The 20,827-nt window shown below is 62.0% G+C and overlaps 6 protein-coding genes across 8 annotated transcripts; 3 read left to right on the top strand and 3 right to left on the bottom strand.

Moving 5' to 3' along the window:
- Positions 1-139: 139 nt before the first annotated feature.
- Positions 140-3,117, top strand: LOC62_07G009817 (uncharacterized protein). The gene is made up of 10 exons (XM_062776378.1): positions 140-407; positions 554-1,057; positions 1,094-1,307; positions 1,346-1,523; positions 1,562-1,645; positions 1,685-1,728; positions 1,765-2,037; positions 2,074-2,334; positions 2,372-2,680; positions 2,721-3,117. Exons 1-10 carry the CDS (start codon positions 243-245, stop codon positions 3,014-3,016), a joined length of 2,328 nt encoding a protein of 775 aa, XP_062632362.1. The 5' UTR covers positions 140-242; the 3' UTR covers positions 3,017-3,117.
- Positions 3,118-3,397: 280 nt separating this feature from the next.
- On the bottom strand, positions 3,398-6,439 carry SPAC3C7.04_0 (putative transcriptional regulatory protein; the record flags this gene model as incomplete). Its single annotated transcript, XM_062776377.1, has 4 exons — positions 3,398-5,066; positions 5,103-5,366; positions 5,412-6,097; positions 6,138-6,439. 4 exons carry the CDS (start codon positions 6,437-6,439, stop codon positions 3,427-3,429), a joined length of 2,892 nt encoding a protein of 963 aa, XP_062632361.1. The 3' UTR covers positions 3,398-3,426.
- A 1,769-nt stretch (positions 6,440-8,208) lies between these two features.
- Positions 8,209-10,826, bottom strand: ARO80_4 (Transcriptional activator ARO80). Its single transcript, XM_062776376.1, has 8 exons — positions 10,729-10,826; positions 10,131-10,690; positions 9,704-10,095; positions 9,556-9,669; positions 9,324-9,518; positions 9,176-9,289; positions 9,029-9,141; positions 8,209-8,990 (listed from the first exon to the last, which is right to left on the bottom strand). The coding sequence occupies exons 1-8, from the start codon at positions 10,810-10,812 to the stop codon at positions 8,283-8,285; spliced, it is 2,280 nt and encodes a 759-aa protein (XP_062632360.1). The 5' UTR covers positions 10,813-10,826; the 3' UTR covers positions 8,209-8,282.
- A 528-nt stretch (positions 10,827-11,354) lies between these two features.
- mtr_31 (N amino acid transport system protein) lies at positions 11,355-12,878 on the top strand (the record flags this gene model as incomplete). Its single annotated transcript, XM_062776375.1, has 4 exons — positions 11,355-11,778; positions 11,811-12,002; positions 12,036-12,198; positions 12,233-12,878. The coding sequence occupies 4 exons, from the start codon at positions 11,355-11,357 to the stop codon at positions 12,876-12,878; spliced, it is 1,425 nt and encodes a 474-aa protein (XP_062632359.1).
- Positions 12,879-13,386: 508 nt separating this feature from the next.
- Positions 13,387-14,856, top strand: fap1_2 (L-pipecolate oxidase). The gene is made up of 5 exons (XM_062776374.1): positions 13,387-13,431; positions 13,466-13,889; positions 13,940-14,295; positions 14,331-14,640; positions 14,678-14,856. The coding sequence occupies exons 1-5, from the start codon at positions 13,396-13,398 to the stop codon at positions 14,836-14,838; spliced, it is 1,287 nt and encodes a 428-aa protein (XP_062632358.1). The 5' UTR covers positions 13,387-13,395; the 3' UTR covers positions 14,839-14,856.
- A 120-nt stretch (positions 14,857-14,976) lies between these two features.
- On the bottom strand, positions 14,977-20,736 carry lepB_5 (the record flags this gene model as incomplete). Of its 3 annotated transcripts, none has more annotated exons than XM_062776371.1 (17): positions 20,658-20,736; positions 20,606-20,623; positions 20,156-20,568; positions 19,855-20,120; positions 19,770-19,819; positions 19,512-19,730; positions 19,332-19,475; positions 18,944-19,297; positions 18,869-18,910; positions 18,754-18,835; positions 18,559-18,712; positions 17,238-18,523; positions 16,903-17,202; positions 16,284-16,843; positions 16,120-16,246; positions 15,925-16,082; positions 14,977-15,887 (listed from the first exon to the last, which is right to left on the bottom strand). In XM_062776371.1, the coding sequence occupies exons 12-17, from the start codon at positions 17,393-17,395 to the stop codon at positions 14,977-14,979; spliced, it is 2,214 nt and encodes a 737-aa protein (XP_062632357.1). In that variant the 5' UTR covers positions 17,396-18,523; positions 18,559-18,712; positions 18,754-18,835; positions 18,869-18,910; positions 18,944-19,297; positions 19,332-19,475; positions 19,512-19,730; positions 19,770-19,819; positions 19,855-20,120; positions 20,156-20,568; positions 20,606-20,623; positions 20,658-20,736. The 3 variants fall into 3 exon arrangements, with proteins under 3 accessions (XP_062632357.1, XP_062632356.1, XP_062632355.1); XM_062776372.1 differs by having other exon boundaries at positions 15,283-15,887; XM_062776373.1 differs by having other exon boundaries at positions 15,283-15,887; positions 19,512-19,819.
- Between the last annotated feature and the right edge of the window lie 91 nt (positions 20,737-20,827).

The raw sequence follows: 20,827 nt of genomic DNA, 5'->3' as shown, positions 1-20,827 counted from the left end.
AGGGGGATAAGACAACTGCAGTCGTCCGTCCTTGTGGGGCCTATAAGAGCCCAGGTGACCCGCCGGACATCTCCGATTGCACCCTTTAATAGGAAACATCCGCGGCTTTGCGCATCTCTCCATCGCACTCTTTCCCTCTGCAGCGGCAACTCGTCCCTCTCTCGTCTCTCTCCATCCTCGACTCACTCATCAGAGGCCTCATTCAGCAAGCCCTAGCATCCCCCCGCACAGCATCCCCGCAGATGGAACACGAAAACCCAAAAGAAACGTCCCCAAGTACCACGGCGGCCGCCGTCGCAGCCGTCACGGCCGCTGCCTCGGGCAGCACAGACCCAGACGCGCATCGCCCGTTCAAGCGCTCGCGCATCCGACAGGCATGTGACAGGTGTCGTGCACGCAAGTCCAAGGTAAGTTTGGGATGCACCTCGGTGTTGTGATGCGTTGTGATAGCCCCGGGGCCCGAGGGCAGCCCGCCAGCCCCCCGCGAGGTGCTTTCCCGAAGCCACGTCGGAGCATGCCGCCCACCCGCGTCCATCTGCTAACGCCAACCCAGTGCGGCGATTTGCGACCATGCGAGCCGTGTATCACAGCCGGTGTAACCTGCGAAGACTGGAGGCCAGGTGGATCGACACCGATAAAGCATGATGCGGACATTGCTGGCTTTGCTCCCTCGTCGAGCGAGGCCGCGGCACCAAGGAGGCACGCTGTGACAAACGACTGGCCGCTGGTCCCCCGCGAAGGCCGCTTCCTCCGCCTTGCCTTTCCCTACGACACAATCTACCGCACAGAACGAGGGAGTCACACGAGTCTGTCGTTCAGCTCGGGCCTCGGGCTGCTGCAGTACCTCCATGAGCACCACAAGCTCGTCAATCCCGAGCCAGGCTCTGGGATGGATGACCCGCTCAGCTTCCTGCTTGATATGCCAGCTAATCCACTCCTCCCTCCACTGCTGACTGTCCCGCCGCCTGAAGAGCGCGATGCGGGAGGTAGCAAGGGGCAGGGTGTGGTGGATGAAGGTCTGTGGACTCAACTGAGCGAGCAGGTCGGCCTCACTATTGTGAGTAGCTACGCTGCGATCGTTTCTGACACGCAGATCTGGACCCTCGTCCGTCAGTTCCTTGAAACATCGTACCTCTTCTGGCCAACGTTTCTGCTTCGCGAGTTTGTGGAAGTGTCGCAGGACCCGAGGGAGCGCTGCAAGCCGGACTTCATCTGTCTGCTGCTGAGTATATGCGCGCTGGCGTGTCGAGAGAGCGGAGCGGGACGGACAACCAAGGAGGATCCAAGCGAGGCGCTGTTCGACCTGTGTAAGTAGCCCCCCGCTCCCCTTGTCTGACACCCCCAGACTGGCAGGTCCGTCGCCGCTACCCCACAGCCGACTGGTCGACCCTCACCTCTATCCAATCCGTCTTCTACCTCGCCATGTACTGCTACGGCGGGTCAGGCCCCAACGGCGTGGTCATGGGTCACACCCTGGCCAACGAGGCCGTGTCACGCGCTTTGGACATTGGACTGCACAGGAAGTGGGTGACACAACACATCGACGCCGCTAACCTACCAGTGTCGAGGTCTACACCCAGACCTTTGCGAGGAACGAGGTCGCCGTTCGCGCGAGGACACTGTGGGCCGTGTTCTGTGTCGACAAGTGAGCTACCTCTCTCCTCGTGCCTAGCTGACTCCCCAGGATCCAGATGGCATATGGTCGCCCTCCGATGCTACGGCTCTCTGGTGAGTCCTCTCCCCCAACCCCATCGCTGACCTTAGAAATCGACATTGACGAAATCCCCCTCGACGTCAACTCGACCAACGAACGCCTGACCCTCGGCGGCCCAACCTATCTCCCATACCAGCGCGCCTGTGTCCGCCTGTACATGGTTCTCGAACGTGCCATTGACAAGATCAACATTCCCGGCTGCACCGCCTCGAGCGTGATCAACCAGATCTCTCAAGGCAAGAGGAGGATCCGCGAGACGGCTGTCCATCCCGAGGGCTGTGTGTGCGACCACGGCGCACTCGACTTTGACGACGAGCTGAAGAGTTAGTGGCCATGACAGGTCCATTCTAACGCCGCAGTGATCGACACGTACCGCGCGCTCGACCTCCCGCCGTCGTCACAAGACATGGAAGACGACAATATCTTCCACTGCCACGTCGAACGTCTACGCACACTCTCTGCCTGGGTCAAGGTCTTCATTTACCGACATCTGTTTGCTGTCCACAACACAGATGTCGGTATCGAGTACCCGTCGCTCAAGTATGGCAAGGAGCTGCTCCACTGGTCGCAGGACCTGCTCGCCTCGCAGCGCAAGATTCTGCAGCGTGGAAGCTTGACTGGTGGGTGAAGCACGGCTTCGTATGCTTACCCACACAGACTGTGGCGCAATCTGCTCATACCAGATCTCCCAGGTCGGCCGCGGCCTCATTCCCGTGCTCTACCTCTCCAAGCATTTGACACCAGAGCAACTGGAGCCACTCGGCCAGCACCCCGAGGCGTTCCGTGCCGCCCTTAGCCTCTCCACCAAGCTTCTGAGCGACCTGGGCATGCGCTTCCCGGCTTCTGCCCGCAGCATGGATATTATCGATGCAGCAGCACGCCGCCTCGACGTGGAGATCACGCTCGAGGGAGAGGCCAGGTTGCCTGGACACGTCCGTCGTCCGCCCCGCTCCCAGTCGGACCGATGTAAGGGGCCTTGTTGTTTTGGCCCAGCTAAGCCACCCAGGGATGAACCACCTACCACTCTCCAACCCCCTTGCAATGCCGCTCCTCACCTCGTCCTTCGACTTTGTTGGCCTGGCGACCGATGCCGATGGGTCCAACATTTTCGGGCCGTATTCCGACTTTGGCCGCGAGGGCAGCCACAACGACGACACTGGACTCGGGGCGAGTTCAAACAGCGGCGTCGATGGCGAACACACGGGGGGCGAGTATGGCCTTTCCGAGCACGCACCAGAGATCCAAGCATTGCTTGGCCTCTCTCAAGCGACCGAGCGCGGCGAATCCTCGTCGAGGTCATGAGTCGGCCACCGGTGCCGACGGCCGGTCTCTGTATTCTTTCATTCACTTGTATCCTACTATGATGAGCATGTGCTGACCGAGTTGTGTGGCTACATCCTGACCGATACGAGCTTGCTGACCGATACGAGCAAGCTCACCGACGGTGGTTGTCCGATTGCCACCATCCCAAGCCACAAGCACGGCATCAGGGATAGGCCCACCTGAATGACCGACGGCGGCTGACCGACTCGACCTGGCGGAGCTGTCGCCACCACGCCTCACAACGCCATTGTCGGTCAGTTCCGATGCTCCGAAAGTTGACAATCTCTCTGCCCACCTCGCTCGGTGACTGCCTGCACGGCTTGGCACTGCCCGCCCATTTGTCTGTGCGCCGCTGCGCTAACCCTGCATACCCATAATGTACAACGATTCTACACTGCGCGCTGCTCGAGCGGCGGCCGGCGGGGCCAGTCGCCCCGCCCGCGCTCATGGCTCTCCTGGTAGGCAGCGTCGCGCCTCTCCTCGTCGTCATAGTACTCGCGCTCGTGTGTATGTTTGGTCGGCGAGATTTGAAGCCGCGGAACGGGGAGCCCTCCGATCCATAGCGGGTCCCGGGACGGCTGGCGAGAGTGTCCGCGCTCGTCGCCGCGGTGTGAGTGGCCCTCGTCGCTATGCACGTGGTGGCCGCCACGCTCGGGCTCACGCCGCTCGTACTGATGATGCTCGTGTGACGGCGTCCGCTCGTGCGAGTGAGGTCGCGGGAACTCGCGCAATGGTGCTCGTGTCTGATCACGCCCTCTGTCCTCGTGTTTGTGCTGGACCGGCCGCTCTGTCACGGCACTGGCTGCACCAGCGCTACTCGCAAAGCTCAGCACACTCCCTCGGCTGGCGTTGCTCGCGTTGCTCTCGCCACTCTCGCGCCTCGCGAGGTCGGGGTGTGGCGGCGCCACCGGTGGAAGGGGCACTGTTGAGCCTTGAGGTACCTGCACCGGAGCCGGTGGCCGTTGCGTGTCTGTACGGGCGAGCATGCGCAGCGCAAGCCCGCGGACCTCCTTGCCGCCCGAGTCAAGTCGTCGCCCAACTTCAGCAATAAGTCGCGCCTCCGCTTCGGCGACAGGGAAGCGGGCACTCAGCGCGCCAAGCAGCTCGACGATCGAGACCAAGTCGCTACGGTGGTCGTGCAGCACGTCGGCCGACCTCACCATGCCAGTGAGCAGGGTGTGCGCAGCGGCCGTGAGGTGTGTCACTGCCGTGTAGTCTGCGTGCTGGAGCAGGCCCTGGTGCCGGAAGTGGCTGTAGATCTGGATGAGGGAGAGGGAGAGGCGCACCGCGGCCCGCGTCGCAAGCGATTTCCCCGGCGTGCGTGGCGCCCCCGGGTTGGTAGGCGAGATGATGACCGGCGGCTCCAGGTGGTGGACCTCTGACGGGGTCGGTGCGGGCGGTGCGTCGAGCTCGGCTACAAGCGCCTCGCGCGCAATAAGCACGCGAGCAAACGTGATTGCCGCGTTCACTTTAAGCCCCTGGAGCACGAGGAATTTTGGCCCGATCGGGTCCTTGTCCTTGTCGAGTTTGAGGAAGGCCGGGAGGTTGGAGTCGATCTTGTCTAAGCGGTGGGCAGTGCGGCCAAACAGCTCGGAGCGGGTGAGCGGCACCGTTCCATCGTCATGGTAGCTGCGCTTTGGCTGCCTGGGGCTGTTGATGATGGGCAAAACTTGCCCAAGCACGATGAACACGTCGAGCATCTTGATGCTGGCCGCGAGGCTGACGGCGCGCTCGCGCTCCTGCTGGTCGACGACCTCTGTCCGCTTGATGGCCTCCACCGCGGGCAGGTCGATGGTGCAGTCGGACAGCTTGATCAGGCTCGGACGCCCGTGGGCGTATGCCAGGGACGTGTCGAGGATGTACAGGCCCCAGAAGAGTCTGATGCGGATCTGCGTCGTGATGGGGTCGAGGTTGAAGCCCTCGTAGGACTTGTGCAGTCCAGCAGCGTACGCCAGCCCGATGGCTTCGCCAATGTAGCTTGATGCGACGCCAGCAGAGAGCTCCCTACCCTGGGTGTACAATGCGAGGTCTGGCATCAGCACTACTGTCGAAACTCGTTACTCACGATACAGCGCGAGGATGTACCGGATATCCAGCTTGGACCCGCTTATCCGCATGAGGTAGAGGGCAAACTCGTAGTACTGGCGTCCTGGATCGCCCCGCTCCTCGGCTGGCAGTAGGTCCTTCGCGGCGGGGACAAGGCGCGCGGTGGCCGCGAGGATGGACATGAGGAACGCGCCATACTGGGGTGTGCATAGAAGGCGTCGACGGGTGACTGCCGCAAACTCTGCCAAGAAGGACGGGCCGTGGAGGAGGGGGAAGAAGATTGCTTTAAATGTCAGTGGGTTATCCTCTGGAAACAGCGCCAACGTACGCGAGTTGAGGTGCAGCCCAATGAGCGCGTGCATGCGTTCAATGTCACACACATCGAACAGGAGGTCGAGGTAGTCGACCTTGTCGTCGAGTGGGGCGACGAGAGGGATGCTGCGGTTCGCGTGCCAGGTGAAAAAGTCGCCGTCGGCCTCGGCCGCTCCATCTTCGCCGTGCTCGGAAACCTGGATGGTCGAGACAAGTCCGAGTCGGGTAAAGAGGGGCAGGGATGATGATGGGCCGGCATGCACCAGCTGGTCGTCGGCGTCGACCAGGAGGAGGTGCGCCGGTCCAGTAGACACAGCTTCTGTGGACGGCCGCCGGGCGGGCAGGGGTGCTGGTGGTGGCTTGGCTGTCCGCACAGGCAGGTCCGAGGCGGAAAGTGCCCGCGGTCGCGGGGACGGCGCAGGCACAGTGAGGAGCGACTCGACGCTGGCTACCTTGGCCTTTACCTCGCGCAGTGGCGAAAGGCCAGTCGGTGACAGGGAGCGTTTGCGCGCGCGAGGAGGAGGCGCGGCGACTTCGAGGTCGCCGTCTTTGCTAGCGGCGCAACGGCTGCTTCCACTAGATGTTGGGCGTATCGCGTCTGTGTCTACTGGTGCTGTTGGGGCAGGCGGTGTTGGCGCCGGCGTCAGGCTTGCACTCCCCGCCGCGGCGTTGGCATGCTCTACCCTCCTTGCAATGTGTTTTCTGGGCGGGCATGAGCTCGGGTCAGATGTGCAGCACCTACGGCAAGGAGAACGAGCAGGTGATGTCGGCGCGCGCACACCGCGAACATGGCCGCTCGCCGTCGCAGCGTACCTTGCGCCGCCGGCAGACATCGCACGCAACGGCCATCTTCCAGCGCACGTCGGCGGGGTTCAGGTCAGCGGATGTGGGCGCTGGTGCTGCGGCCTGTGCTGGGGGCGACGAAGAAGAGCCTGAAGCAGAGGCAGAAGCTGGCGCTGGCGTCGCGGGCGTCACTGCCACAGGTGTGAGGCTGTGACTGGACCTGCTACTGCTCGCGGCGTCTGGGGATGGCGGTGCGAGCATGGCTGCTAGTGGTGGAGAGACGGATGGTGAGGAGACAAGAGGGGCCAAAGTCTTCGAGGGGTTAGTGCCGCTTGCTGCGCCGGCGGCGGCGCTGGTGGTGGCGGCGGCAGCGGGCTCGGCAAGGGCGAGGGGAGGAGGAGCAGGAGGCGGGGCGGCGGCCGTAGATGTCGTTGCACTCATGGTGTGCTTGCAAACCTGGCCCTCGGTGGGACCGATGATGCCGTCAGGCGTAGGCGTCAGGCGCAGAGAGTCGCAATGGCGTCTTGTCGCGTCGTCGCGTTCGCCCAGCCGAGGGAGGGATGTGGATGTGGATGTGTACAACAACAGGGACGACGGGGCGCTGAGGATGAAGAGAAGGATGCTACAAAGGTCGACGCGATGTGTAGCAAGGAACACGAACTGTGGCCGAGGCTACGGCGGCGTCGTCGAAACCATGCGGCGGCGGCGGCGGCGCGGCGGTCGATTGGGTTGAGTAGCGCGTAGGCCTGTCCCCCTCTCGGACAAGTGCGACAGCGGCCAGCAAACTGTGGACGCCGGGGGCCGCTGCGCCGCGGCGTCGACAGGGGGAGGAGCAGTTACCGCGGCTTGGGCCTTACCGAGCCAGCACTGCGCTCGCTGGCTCCCCGATGCCGTGCTCTTCGCGACAAATGGTGTCTGACAGGTGTCCGCCGGGAGCATGGCGGTGGTGGTTGCATGCACGCACGCGCCGGCATGCGCCGCAGGGCCTGAATGTCGTCACCATGTTGTCATTCCACCATCCAATGTCATTGACACGAGTTATCACGCCATTTCTTATCTTTTCAGGTCATTTTGACGCACCAAGGAAATTGCCACTTTTTTTGGCGACCGTCGTCTCTGTCGCTCTTTGCTGCTCTCGCTCGTCGTCGCTCGCCGCCGGCCCCACAATAACGTCAGGAACTGCACCCACAGGCGACCGAGGCGACTGCCGCCCACCACCACCACACTCGGTGATCCGACAGCATGGCGCTGCTTGCTTGCTTGGCGAAATCCGAATGCAGAGCCAGGATGTCTCCACGCCCCGCGGACCGAAGCCGACTCGCACGCCATGCGCTCGTGCACATCACCACCACCCTCACCATCCCTCGACCAGCTGACGACGATCTGTGGCTTGCCTGCGCATGTCACCTACGGCCTGTCACTTCTGGAACAGAGAGTCTTTTTGGAATGTCCGACGCATCGGAATACACACGCAACACCTCCCTCCAGATGGTAGCAATGGCGACAATGGCCAACGAGTGGTGACACTTTGAATCAGTCTAGCAGCCTAGTGTTGTGCCTAACCCGGTCCATCCAAACTGTAGACGAGAGCCGACGTTGGCGTCTGCATGTGCAGACCAGTCCAACTCGCCCTCAGCCGCCGTGTATGGCCGCAGCTCCACCTACCCTTAGTTCGCCGCTAAGCCTGACGCGACTCCACCGTCCCCGCGGCCGCGTGGTCCGAGATTAGCACCACATGTTGCCGTGACCATGCGGTCGTGTTTGGTGCCAAGATGCCGTCTCCAACAAGCCTGGGAGAATGGCGCAAGAGTCGATATGATGAACGCGACGCGCGGGAAAACGGCAAAGGGGGGCCGCTGGGGTCCCCACTAAGCAAGGAGGCTCACGACTTGGGGGTGTACATCGTCCGCAACAGTGGTTGCGGATGGGCACTTACTCTGGTGCCTGCTGCAAGCTCACAATTCCTCGGGGCATCGCCTCGTCGTCGCTTGACTGGAGCTCTGGATTCAAGGAGCCGCGTCAACCCAGATGCACCCTCGTCCTCCCGTGCTACAACAACTATGGTCCTCACATCAGCGCCATCAGCTAAAGCTAGCCCGCGCCCTCATGGCCCCTCGAGATTCAAGATGTCGCCCAGGAGGGTAGCATACAGGCCCGACGTCGTCGACACGGTCGTGGCAGCCTGTGCATCCCAAATGGGCTGGAACAGCACATCCTGCTGCTCGACGTCGACGAACAGGTGATCCGCGATCGGCAAGTCCCACTGCTGGCCGCGGGGCACCTGGAGATCGCTTGGACTGAATGCCACATTCGTAAAGGGGCTTGGGTCGGGCTGTGTTGGAATAGCGGGAGGGGGCGCCGGTTGGGTATCGACCGGTTCGTCTGCCCGGGCACGGCGGGTTGCATCGCGCTCGGAGAGCACGCTGTCTGGCGCCCCAGCCTCTTCCCGGGCACCACCTTGTGGCAGCTTCCACCGCCTTCCCAGGCGACTCAGCAGCACCGCAAATCCGGCGATAAAGTGCTGGTCGTCAATGGCGGCGCGCTGCAGCGCCGAGACGGTGCGATCTAGCAAGCTGATCACCGTCGTCATGCCGTGCTGGACGACCCCAACGGCGAGGGCCTTGTACAGGAAGGTCGTGGCGAACAGGATGTGCTGGAAGATCCGGGACGGGCAAGTACGGAGCTTGCCCTGCTTCTCGAGCACGTTGAGGGTGATGTCGAGGATCTGGCGCGCCGCGGAGAGCGCCTCGTAGACCCACGGCCCCTCGACCGCGTTGAGGAGGAAGGGCGTCTCCCATGCTGGGTCTTTGCGCTGGGTGTGGAGTCAGACCGGCAAGGCCGAGCACTTACCGCCAGTGCGCGTCGCCGACGCTGCTGGTACGAGCGGAGCGCGAGCGAGTTGGAGTACAGCACGACGTAGTGGAACTCGAGGCTAAGCAAGTCGGACGCGATTGTGTGCATTTCTGAGGAGTCAGCGTGGCCAGGCTATCCACCCACTGAGGATATGTGTGCACTTGTCGCGGATGTACCGCATGTCGAGGTGCAGGCTGCGAAGGAATGCCTCCCAGTCACCCGTCTGGAGGAGTGTGTTCGTGATCTCCTTGCTCCAGTCTGCGGGTCAGCGTGGCAGGGGGTACGGCCTTACACAGGTGCTGCTGGATCGCGCCCATGATATGTGCGTTGTTGCCAAATGCAAAGACTTCAGAGCCCCAGCGGTCGGTGGGGACGACCGATTCGAACCGCACCGCTAGCGACTCCCACCAGCGCGAGGTCATGCTGGGTTGCATCACGGCGCTACGGCCCAGACGGCTGGCAATGTGCTGCTCGGCGTTCAGGCAATCTGGGGTCAGCACATCCGCCGACCGGCCCCAACTCACAGATCCACGTCTTGATGACTCGGTCCTGCTGCCAGTCCTCCGCGCCGCGTTTGTCTGACGGCTTGAAGACTGCCGCCTTGAGGTCCAGCTCTTGGGATAGTCTGACCGCAGAGCCTGCCATCAGCGACCCCTCTATCATAACACCCACCGATACTGGTCCAGCAGTACGCGTCGTACTGCTGGCTCGGCTGGAGCAGCCGAGCCTCTTCAGAGTCTGGCTCGGAAGCAGCCTTGCGACGCCGCGAAAAGTCGGTGAGCATGGGCCATTCGGATAAGAGCAGCAGCGCTTCAACCGTGCTAACTGTCCTGAGTGTCAAGTCGCCGTCCATCAGCCGAGAAATCTCGCTCCTGACCCATTGAGAGACGTCGGCGTGAATCCGGTGAGCTCGCCCTTTGGTGAGGACGTCTGAGTACCGGGCCGCGATCGCGATGATCGCGCCGAGCAGTAGCCCTTCGTCCTGAACCAAGGTGTCGAGGTACGACGAATCAAACACGTGTGGATGCACCAGCGGGTATAGGGGCGACATGCGGAGCACAAAACTGGAGTCAGCAGGGCTTCTAGCTCCAGGACATACAAGTTGAGCAGCGCCCGTGACTCTTGCTCGGTCAATGCGCCGTCGAGCACCGGCTCCCACTGCATCCAGGGCGACGCAGTGGGAGACCACACATCCTGGATGGCGCTGGGTGAGGGTTCTGGCGCCTTGGGGGCAGTATACCGCAGCGAACTGGCACTCGCGAGTAACCGAAGCGCGTCATTGGGATTCTGGAGGTGCGACGACACCAGCGCCGCGTCCGTGTCCTCGTTAAAGTCGTCATCATCAGCCGTGACCGGTGCAGGGGACGGGGGTGCCTCCCGTGGGCGAAAGTATAGCGAGGTGGGCGATGCAGCACGCGAGTAGCCCCGCTCGACGTCGGAGGGGTGGTAAGGGGATGCTGGCGGTGGGGAATGGTGCGATGCCCCGCCCCGGCGGTACGACGGCCCTCCGCTCGGCTCGAGCTCGACGGCGTTACTGGGAACGGCATATCGTACAACAGCGGGCATGGAGCGCACACACTCGCGCGATTCGCGGATGCAGCGTGCACATGGCCCACTCGACGGCTTGTCGGGGTCGCCAAAGTTGCATTTCAGTTTGCGCTGCGGGCGGTCAGTGAGGGTCGGAGAGGGGGACACACCGCTCGGCACGGGTAGCATGCTCTGTAGGTACGCTTCTGGCGCTTGGGTTCTGGCGCGTCGGAGACGTCGGGCGACGGCGGCATGATTGCTTTTGTTGTTTAGAGCGAGAGGGAGATGAGGGAGATGGAACAAGGCCAGAGCGCGCGGCAAATATCGGCGTGGAGCCGGGAAGGGAGGGGAGACCTCGGATTTGTTTGGACCCTCGATGGTCGGTCGCTTCGGCGTCTCCCCGCGGTTGACATTGAACCAACTCCTCCCTCATGTCAACTCCCTCCATCCCAAGTCACTTGCAACATCCTTCTTAACATTGCGGCGGCTCATTGCCGAGAGGGAGCATCTCGCGAAGTGACTGTTTGCGTACCTCCTCATTGCCCGCAAGCCGCAGCCTCGGCCTCTGAACGAACTATCCCGAGCCAAGTCAACTGTCCGAGCCAAGACGGTGCCCACCAGACTCGCCATGCTCGCTATCTCACCCCGTGACCCCGCAATGTTCGATATTTCCATCTCCCCCATGTCTACAACACCGACGGGCTGTAGAGATAGCCGCCATGGCGATATCTCCACAATCACAGCAAGCGATACATAAGGCGATTGCGGGGAATGAGGCCCCACACGACAAGTCAACATGACCGACATCAAGACCAAGGACGACAAGAGCCACCTCGTCAACGTCAGCCTCGTGTATGCCGAGCATGATGAGCCCGAGATCGCTGGCAAGGACGCCCCAGCCGTTGTGACCGACGCTGTGTTTGGCGAGATCGACTCCAAGGGACCAAACTATCGCAATGTCGGTTGGATAGGATCCGCGATCATCATGATCAAGGCGACAATCGGCATCGGCGTCCTCGGCATCCCCTTCTGCTTCCAGGTGCTGGGCATGGTGCCCGGCATCATCTGTCTCATCGCCGTCGAGGTGGTCGTCACCTGGGCCAACTGGTCTCTCGGCCAATTCAAGCTCAAGCATCCCGAGGTCTACTCCATGGCCGATGCTGCTGGCGTCATGTTCGGCCGAACTGGATACTGGGCCATGTGGTTCATGTGGACAATCAGTGCGTCACCCGACGAGCTCGACTGACTCCAGGCATGATCTCCGCGTCCGGCTTTTGCATGGTCAGTCTGTCTGTCGCGTTCAATGCCGTGTCAGTCCATGCGGCGTGCACGTCTGTCTTTGTCGCAGTGTCGGCTGTGGTCGCAATCTTGTGCGCCAGCATCCGCACGCTCGGGCACATCACATGGATCGGCTGGGCAGGTGTGCTGTCCATCATGGTTTCCAGTGGGTCACGCGTCCGGATGTCACTGACCACAGTCCTCACACTCACCATCGCCGTCGGCGTGCAGGAGCGGCCGGCCTTGGCCCCGCAGGAGGGTCCGTGGGACAAGAACGTCCTCGTCGTCGGTCACCCTCCTTTCGGCACCGGTGTGGTCATGGTGTCCTCGTTCCTCCTGTCCGTGGCGGCCACGCCGACCTTGTAAGTTACGCTCACCAGTCCCAACTGACACCAGCCTGGGCATCCTCTGCGAGATGCGCGACCACAGGATGTACAACCGCGCAATGTACATCTCGCAGGCGTCAACGTCCATCGTCTACATCGACATCGGGTCAGTCGTGTACCACTTTTGTGGGCAGTACGTCTCATCGCCGGCCCTCGGGTCCGCAGGGCCACTCCTGAAGCGCATCTGCTACGGCCTCGCGATCCCAGGCCTCGTGGCCACCGTGACAATCTACCTGCACGTGGTCGCCAAGATGGTTTTTGTGCTCCTCCTCCGGGGCTCGAAACTCCTCACCTCCAACTCGGCTGTCCACTGGGGCATCTGGCTCAGCTGCACCACCGGCTGCGGGCTCATCGGGTTCATCCTTGCCCAGTCGATCCCCGTCTTCCCGCAGTACATGGGCCTCAACGGGTCGTTCTTCCCCCCGTGGACGTCGCTCATCCCCTGCGCGTGCATGTGGCTCCACGACAACTGGCGGGGCAAGCCGCGTGAGAGGACCCTCGGTGTCAAGCTCCACGCGACGTTTGCAGTCGTTGTGCTGCTGTGCGGCCTCTTCCTCTGCGGTGCGGGGACCTATGGGGCCATCAACGACATTGTAGCGAGTAGCAAGGGGCAGGCGTGGAGCTGCAAGGACAACTCTGGGTCAGTCTCGGACTAGGCGCAGTGGCATTCGGACGATGTTGTCAAAGTGGTATGCAATGGTATCGATGGGCGCGAATGGTGCAGGCTGGGCTTGGTAAAGCGGCGGCGAGCATATCAGCTGGCATGTCAGAGCCTGGCTACGGGGGCGTGTCCGCGTAGCAACATCTGTATACAGGAGACAGACTTTCGGCGCCGCGTGCGCGTCGGCGGCCCCTGTCCCTCCCCTAGCATCTTCTCGCGACGTAGGCGACGATAAGCAGGGACACAGAACCATCGCAGGGCCACACGATACGCAGCGCAGCAGCCAGGGCAGCCTCGCGCCAGAGCCGAGACGCCGCGCCGAAGGCCACACCGCAGCAATCGGTCCTTGTCGGTTGCTCGCGGGCTGCTTCGGTGAAATGCCGAGGGATGCCGCAGGTCAAAGCCGACTCGGAACCACAAGGCCGAAGTCATGTGAAGACCGCCCGGTTGGGAGGTATTTAGGCTGCAAGGCCTCTTCTGACAACCGCATCTGTACAGAAACAAGCACGATAATGACCCCCCGCATCGCACCACCACAGCGCGTGCTCGTAAGTTTGCTGTCGAGTGCGCCACTGACTCCAGATCGTCGGCGCGGGCGAGTTTGGCTCGACCACCGCGCTCGCGCTCGCCCGCGGAGCCTACAAGGGTCAAGCCCATCTCATCACCGTCCTCGACCGCTCCCCAACGCCCCCAGCGACCGATGCCGCGTCGTACGACTACAACAAGATCGTGCGGCAAGAGTACACGGACCCAGTGTACGCCAACCTCGCGCGTGAGGCCATGCTCGGCTGGCGTGACGAGTGGGCCGAGTACTACCACGAGACTGGCGTTGTCATGACGGCCCGTCCAAACGGCGTGGCCAGCGCCGAGAAGACGTATGCGGTCAACTTCCTGCCTGGCATGGAGACGCCCGGCAAGTGTGCGCGCAAACTGGAAGGCAAGGCGGATGTGCAGGCGCAGTATGGCAACGGGGTGCCTTTGGGCGACTTTGCCGACTGCTATGCGTGTGAGTGGAGCCGCTTTGGTGCTGGGAATTAGAACCGAGCTAATGACCAGACCACAACGAGTGCGGTGGCTGGGCCGAGGCTGCACGCGCCACCGAAGCGGCTGTGGCCAAGGCCCGCGCTCTCGGTGTTGTGTTCCGCTGCGGGACGGCCAAGAAGCTCATTATCGACGAAGCAGCACGCAAGGTCCGCGGCGTGGTCACCGAGGAGCACGGCGACGAATACACTGCCGACCTGGTCGTGCTGTGCTGCGGATCCTGGACGCCGACCCTTGTTCCCGAGCTCAAGGAGAACCTCCTGCCTACCGGGCAAGTAGTGGGCTTTGTCCAGCTCAACAAGGAGGAGCACGAGCGCTACAAGAACGTGCCGGTGACCATGACGGCGATGAACGGCTTCTACATCTTCCCAGTGCGTACAACGGCTCATGATACAGCTGACGCAAGCCCAATGCCACTGGCCTCGTCAAGTTTGCCATCCACGAACTCGGCTACCTCAACCCCCAGCCTGGCTATCCCTCGCTGCCCCGCACCCACCTGACACGTGGGTACGAGATGCAGTCGATCCCCGATCACGGGCACGCCAAACTCTTGCGCAACCTCGCGGCCGTGTACCCGGAGCTTGCCAAGAAGCCCTTCTCGGCGTCCAGGCTGTGCTGGTACTCGGACCGCCACAGCGGCGACTTCTTGCTCGACTACCACCCCGACTACAACGACACGCTGTTCATCGGTGCTGGCGGTTCTGGTCACGCCTTTAGTGAGTATGGATGTGTGGCAACAAGGCTGATTCCCAGAATTCCTGCCTGTTATCGGCGGCCTGATCGAGCAGGGTATCCAGGGCACAATGCCACCCCAGTACCGCGACATCTTTGGGTACAAGAGCCGTCCTGACCGTGTAGACGGCCGCTTCGAGTACTCCGAGTTCACGAGGCTGGACGGGGGCTCCAAGTTGTAGACAAGACAGGTATGCATGGGTTTTCGGGGCTTATTTGGGACTTTCAGCATGGTAGCTGGTATAATCGGGTCTTGGCTATCAGGCAATGTTCAATGTCCGTCGTGTCATTGAAAGAGGTAGGGAGCCATCGCGGCAGGGCTAGACCACGGCACGACGATGAGGCTTGTTGTTGCCGCCAGCGCCACCCTTGCCACCACCACCTCCAGCTCCACCGGTACTGCCGCTGCCGCCAGCACCTCCGACGCCGCCGACGCCGCCAGCACCACCAATGGTGCCGTTACCTCCAGCACCGCCGGCGCCACCAACACCACCTGCGCCTCCGACGCCACCAGCTCCGGCAGCACCGCCGTCGCCACCAGCACCTCCCGCTCCACCAGCACCCCCTGGGCCGGCTGCACCCGTCGTGCCGGTAGTGCCCGTCGTGCCGGTAGTGCCCGTCGTGCCCGAGGTGCCACCAGCACCACCGGCACCCCCGGCACCCCCGGCACCCCCGGCACCACCAGCGGCCCCGGCACTGCCAGTGCCGCCAGTGCCACCCGCACCACCAGCACCTCCAGCGCCGCCGTGGTCGCCTGAGCCTCCAACGCCTCCAGCGCCGCCCGCACCCCCGGCGCCGCCGGTACCAGCCTTGGTCTGGTTCCAGAAGTTCAACCATTCGTCCATAAACTGGTCCTGGAAGGTGTTGACGTCGATGATACTCTGAGGTTCGCTGGGTTTCTGGATCAAGTTCCAGCAGTGCGTCGCGTTTTGAATGACGTAGAACGGACGAAGGATGGTCGACTGTCGCTGAGGCAAAAAGTCGGCAGCGGGGGTGACATAGCGCCACGGGTCGGCCTGACCATTAACTATCGCGATTCGGTCATAGGCAATGTCGTACCCGCCCATCGCGTTGATAGAGTCCACGTTGGGCGAAGAGGGCAGCTGGAAGTACTTCCCAGGAGGGTAGGCGGCCTTGCAGACTTCTGTCATGTAGTCGTATGTCATGTACTTGGACGTGACGCGAGGACCAGTCTCGGGGGTGTACTGGGTGTAGCCAAACTCAAGGCCGGCTGAGGGAGTCAGCGGTGGAAACAATGAAAAGCTTACTCTGCCATTTCCAGATACGCCACCACTGGGTCACATCGTCACGGAGGAGGTTGGATCTGTCCGTGTTGTCGTAGCAATACTTTATGCGCCCTACACAAGACGCCGCCGTAATCGTGACCGTCTTGATGTAGTCTGCATAGTTGACAACGTTGTCCGGGCTGGGATCAGCTGGGTTCGGGACGTGCATGTGCTCACAGAGTGACATTCTTTCCGCCAAACGTGATCGTGTTGCTCGACTTGGGGTCGCGGGGCTTGAGGATGTAGGGGCAGAAAACATCACGGACGGCCTGCTTTTGGTAGTAGACCTGTCCCTGCCAACCCCCTGCTCTTGTCAGCGTTGTTGCGACAGTTACACTCACAAACGGGGTCACCGAGGACTTGTGCAAAGTCTGCGTGTCTAGAGAGTTCTCCGAGGCCAAAGAAGGTCTTGATTGCCTGTGCTGCCTCCCCACCCTGATCCAGGAGGTCGTCTACCCACTGGATAGCATTCTGGATGCACTGCACGCATGGCTGAGGGCCATAAGCCTGGATGGCGTGCCAGTATTCAGAAAAGTGAGCCTTGGCGACCGTCACACCTGAGCTCGAGAGGCCAGCATAGAAGAGGTCGGGGTACTGTGTTCGCAGCCATGCAGCACGTCCACCGGGATACGAACACCCCACAGCAAACCACGGCGTGTTCTTGGGATCAAGGACAGTGCGGTCAACGGTAAAGTTGAACAACCCAGCCGGAGGTACCCAATTACGGACAAAGTTGGCGCTGTCCTCGAGCGACTCCCTGACTGTGAGCCAGCGCAAGTTGTCGGTGCTCAAGTCGGGGACGGGCATCGACCAGCCATAGTATCGGTGCTCGAGGACGATGGCGAGGCCATTGTACTTCTTGGCCCAAAAGGCGGGGTTCTGGCTCCACGCGTAGCCGGCCCTGTGTTCTATGTGAGTGTATGGTCGAGCGGTTGCGCTCTGGCCCAGTTCACAACTGACACGTTTTCAGCAGGCCCCTCTCCAGCGTCAAAGACATAGATGGGTCCACCGGGCTTGTAGTAGTCTGCGTTGATGAAGTAGCGCTGACAGAACTGAGTCTTGGGTGCCGTTGGGTCCAGGTGAGACAGAGGCTGCGCAAAGCAATAGGTGCGCTTGGTGGACTTGGTGGGGGGGTTGTCGGTGACAGTACCCATTGTGAGCGTTGTATTCCAGCCCTGCACATCACGGCGGGCGAAGGCGCGCTTCTTGGGGACGTCAAATCCGCCACCAAAGCCGAGCGGCGAGCTGTAGTTGTACTGCCTGCGTGTGAGCTGTGGCTTTTGAGGGATACTTACAGAGTCCCGTCATTGAGGCCTTGCCAGATCTTGATGTTGCGGTATCCCGAACCACCAGCTGAAGAGCCGATAAGGAGCCGCGAGAGGTCGAGGTCGATGTCGGCCTGCACGCCAAGACTGGCAAGCAGGAGCCAGAGAGTGAGGAAGAGTATGGTCATGGTGTCCCAGGAGGCGCTGTCGATGACATCCAAGGCGGAACGACGAGCTGCATCTTATACGCATCGCCACACCTCGGCGAGGACGTTGGCGAAACAACGCGCTACGGGCATCAGCGAGCCGCACTCGACGTCCACAACACTAGCTCGCTGGTCGCTCGTTTCTGGCGACGCCGTGCTCGCCGATGGCACCGTGTAGCACATGGTGCGCTCCCGATAGTGGTTGGATCGAACTCAACCTACACGGCGGATCATGGAGCATTATTGACGCTTGTGATGTCGACGGCGCAGCGACTAGCGGCGAGGTTGCGGCGAGTCGCGTCGCGTCGCGTCTTGGGCCAGATATGTCCCGCTAAGTCTATTCACCAGGGCCAGGAGCCAGATCACACGCTAGACCTTGCAGAGTAAGCTGGACCAGGGCCGTCTTCTAACCTCGACCGATGTTTGCCGGGTGTAAGCAGCCGTGTTCACTACGACAAACATGGTCAAGCTTAGTTGACAGCGCGGAGAAGTCTGGTAAGGTCGTGTTTGGATCAAGGCACAAGGTGTTGCGGGTCGAGTTAGCTGTCGCGGGTGCGTGTTAGGGTTTGGGGGTCAGAATAGATGACGCGTCGATTAGAGTTTAGCCAGTCCCAATTAGGGAGCGGGAACGTCGGTCTGCTGATAACAACAGCGCTTGACCTCGGGGAGCTGTTTAACGCGCTTGGGACGCGCTAGGTCGTGGTAGAATCGGCAGACGCGCCGCATACAAGTATCATTGTCATTGGGCCGCCGGGTGCACCACATGCAACCACAGACCTTGACCATCGCCTGCGGCCCACATCGTTCCGAGACGACTTTGACGCGCACACCGGCGCCCGAGGCACGGCGCTACGTCGACCCGCCGGGAAACGACGCGTCGAGGCCGACGAGGTGGAGCAGACGCTCAAGGCTCGCGTTGTCGGCGGGCGGGAAGAGCGAGCTTAGGTCACCGCCCCCGCCGCCCCAGTCGTCAGCGGCTGGCATCAACCACTCGCCCCAGATGTCTTCTGTTGTTGGGGCGGAGCCTTCACCCGCGGGTGACGACGACAGTGAGGATGACGGGACCGCGGTCGCCGCCGCAGGGGGCACGGCTTCGTGCTGGCCGATGCCCTTGGAAGTAAGCTCAGTCAATCGGAGGCACTCACGAGGATCCGCTCGACCGCCCTCCGGAGGGGCTGCAGCTCACTCCCGGGGTCTGGGGCCGTCAGTGGGGCCGCGGCGATGTCCCGTTCGGCAGCTAACAGCGCGTCCAGAATGCGGCACGCGTTCCTGGCGATTACACTGACGCCAGTAGCTTCACTTCGATCGGTCAGTGGGGTCTCGAGTTTGTAGCCGCGCACCGGAAGACGTAGACTGTTTGTCTGAGGAGGTTGCGCTGTGACTGCCGCTTGGAAGTGTCGGGGCCATAGCAGAGGTTGATGACTAGGTATTAGCAAAGGCCGTGGGGAAACTCACAGATGACCACTGCGGCAAAGTAGCTGTTGGATAGGACGAGCCCTGGGGTCAGTGAGTTCGCTGACCTCGCCTCACAAAAGTTGAGTAGCGCTGGGCACTCGAGCCACGCCATGTGCAAGTCCTGCAGCGTCGCCTTGGCGGCACCGATGACGCGGTCCGCAGAGTATCGGTAGTTGGGGTCGGTGTACCCCGCGACGAGGTACGGCACATGGAGCCGGACGAGCCTTGCGTTGTGTATGATACGGAGTAGGAGGTATTCGTACACGACGGTCGGGCTGCCGAGGCGTTCGGCCGTCTGTTGAGCCTTGGAAAGGGACTGGAAGTGGGGTGGGAGGCTTGCTCCCAGCGTTTCCAGCCGCCGGTCGGTGCGGCGCACATACGCCATGTCCCGGAAAGCGTTCTCACGCCGGTGGTCTATCGTCTCACGTTCTGGCGTCAGCGCCGTCGCGGCATAGACACCTACGCGACGTGTCGTAGTGGCGACGGAAGATGAAGCATGACATGGGCGTGTATACGTCCAGTGGTTGCACGCCGTGGTCGGCAGCGCTGGTCGGCGCGGCGTGGTTGCCCGGCAGGACTGTGAAGTTGAGCGATGGGTGGACGCAGTCTGGTGGGTCAGCCGGCAGAGTCCACGGGCACTCACATGTCGAACAATACCCCGTCGCCAGCGTCCAGTCGTTCCATACAATGTTCCACCACACCCTCCGGCCAATGTCGCGCTGCACGGGATCCTGCCATGGCCTAGGCCACTGGTGATCGCGGACGTTCTCGGGCCCTAGACGGTTCAGTCCGAGATTGTATGCAATCTTGATGGCCGAGCCGAGGAGTGCCCAGTGTGAGTCGGCTCCTTCGTCCGTGTTGTCTGGATAAGTGGTGAGCGGGGGCCGGAGGTAACACGTACAGAGATACACTCCGTGGAGGATGATGCACTGGAGGTGTTCGACCGTTTGGCTGCCGTGTCAGCGTCGCTCTGCCCCAACCCCCACTTGAAGTAGAAATCGGAAGCGAACAACAGCTCTTTGGAAGCGAGAAAGTATGTCTGCGCGAGGTCCTGACACTCAGAGTCGGGGATAGACAGCGCGTCGCGCTCGCTCGCATCAAGCATGTGAGTCGCAAGGCATATCACCCCGAGATGGAGGCAAAGCCAGGACGGGCGGACTGTCTGGGGATGCGGCGACGCCAGCAGGCTCTCAAACTCGCTCATGTACCGCTCACGGTGCAGTGCGCGCGTAAACCAGTCGACCTTGGCGAACTGGCGTCAGCGCACTCAAACACACACACACCCACATAGATGTCCACAAGGGAGCGGCTCCGTTGCTCATCAGGCAGGATTGCCAGTGCCCGCCCCATGTGTTCGAGGAGGTAGGCGCTCATGGGCGGCGGGGCCGGCGCGCCCCGCCGTAGCCGCTCACGTGTTGTACGCAGTCCCATGCCGAACACGTCGAGCATGTCAGCGACCATGCTGCTCTCCGACTCGCGGCCGGACGGCTCGTGTGTCTCAAACACGATCGGCAGCGTGCCCCGTGACTCTGCGATCGACGAGAGGGGGTACGGTGAGTCGGCGGCAGCAGAGTCGGCCGTGGCCTCACGACGGCGCTCGGGAGAGTGTGAATGTGGGCGTGGTGAGGGCATCGAGGCGGCCTCGGAGCCTGTAGCACCCGTACAGCGGCTGGGGATTCGGCGCCGGAGACACGGCCCGCCTGGAGTCGAGTCAGTGGGATACGGAGTGCTACTTACACGGCGTGCCCTTGTCGCCTGCGGAGTCAGCGGCGACCCATGTTCGACCCACATCGTATCTTGCGTGCACGACACGGCTCGCAGACGTGCCGTGGTCTACCGACTGACATGGGTGACAGAGTTGTTGCAAGATGTGGGGCCGGTGAATCGGATCGCGGAAAACTCGACTCTTGGCGCGGAGATAAGACCCGCCCTGCTCCCCATACTGTATGTACCCTGCCC

The sequence above is a fragment of the Vanrija pseudolonga genome, chromosome 7, assembly GCF_020906515.1.
Source record: "Vanrija pseudolonga chromosome 7, complete sequence".
Classification (NCBI taxonomy): domain Eukaryota; kingdom Fungi; phylum Basidiomycota; class Tremellomycetes; order Trichosporonales; family Trichosporonaceae; genus Vanrija; species Vanrija pseudolonga.
This window is presented reverse-complemented; position numbering and strand designations above follow the sequence as displayed.

Excerpts from the sequence above, each read along its gene's own strand:
- LOC62_07G009817 (XM_062776378.1), top strand. The coding sequence starts at position 243 with ATGGAACACGAAAACCCAAAAGAAACGTCCCCAAGTACCACGGCGGCC. Across the intron at positions 408-553 it reads GTCGTGCACGCAAGTCCAAG|TGCGGCGATTTGCGACCATG; the intron begins GTAAGTTTGGGA and ends ACGCCAACCCAG. Across the intron at positions 1,058-1,093 it reads AGCAGGTCGGCCTCACTATT|ATCTGGACCCTCGTCCGTCA; the intron begins GTGAGTAGCTAC and ends TCTGACACGCAG.
- ARO80_4 (XM_062776376.1), bottom strand. The coding sequence starts at position 10,812 with ATGCCGCCGTCGCCCGACGTCTCCGACGCGCCAGAACCCAAGCGCCAG. Across the intron at positions 9,670-9,703 it reads GTACTGCTGGACCAGTATCG|GCTCTGCGGTCAGACTATCC; the intron begins GTGGGTGTTATG and ends CGCTGATGGCAG. Across the intron at positions 8,991-9,028 it reads GTCGGCGACGCGCACTGGCG|CGCAAAGACCCAGCATGGGA; the intron begins GTAAGTGCTCGG and ends CTCCACACCCAG.
- fap1_2 (XM_062776374.1), top strand. The coding sequence starts at position 13,396 with ATGACCCCCCGCATCGCACCACCACAGCGCGTGCTC. Across the intron at positions 13,432-13,465 it reads CACCACCACAGCGCGTGCTC|ATCGTCGGCGCGGGCGAGTT; the intron begins GTAAGTTTGCTG and ends CACTGACTCCAG. Across the intron at positions 14,296-14,330 it reads ACGGCTTCTACATCTTCCCA|CCCAATGCCACTGGCCTCGT; the intron begins GTGCGTACAACG and ends AGCTGACGCAAG.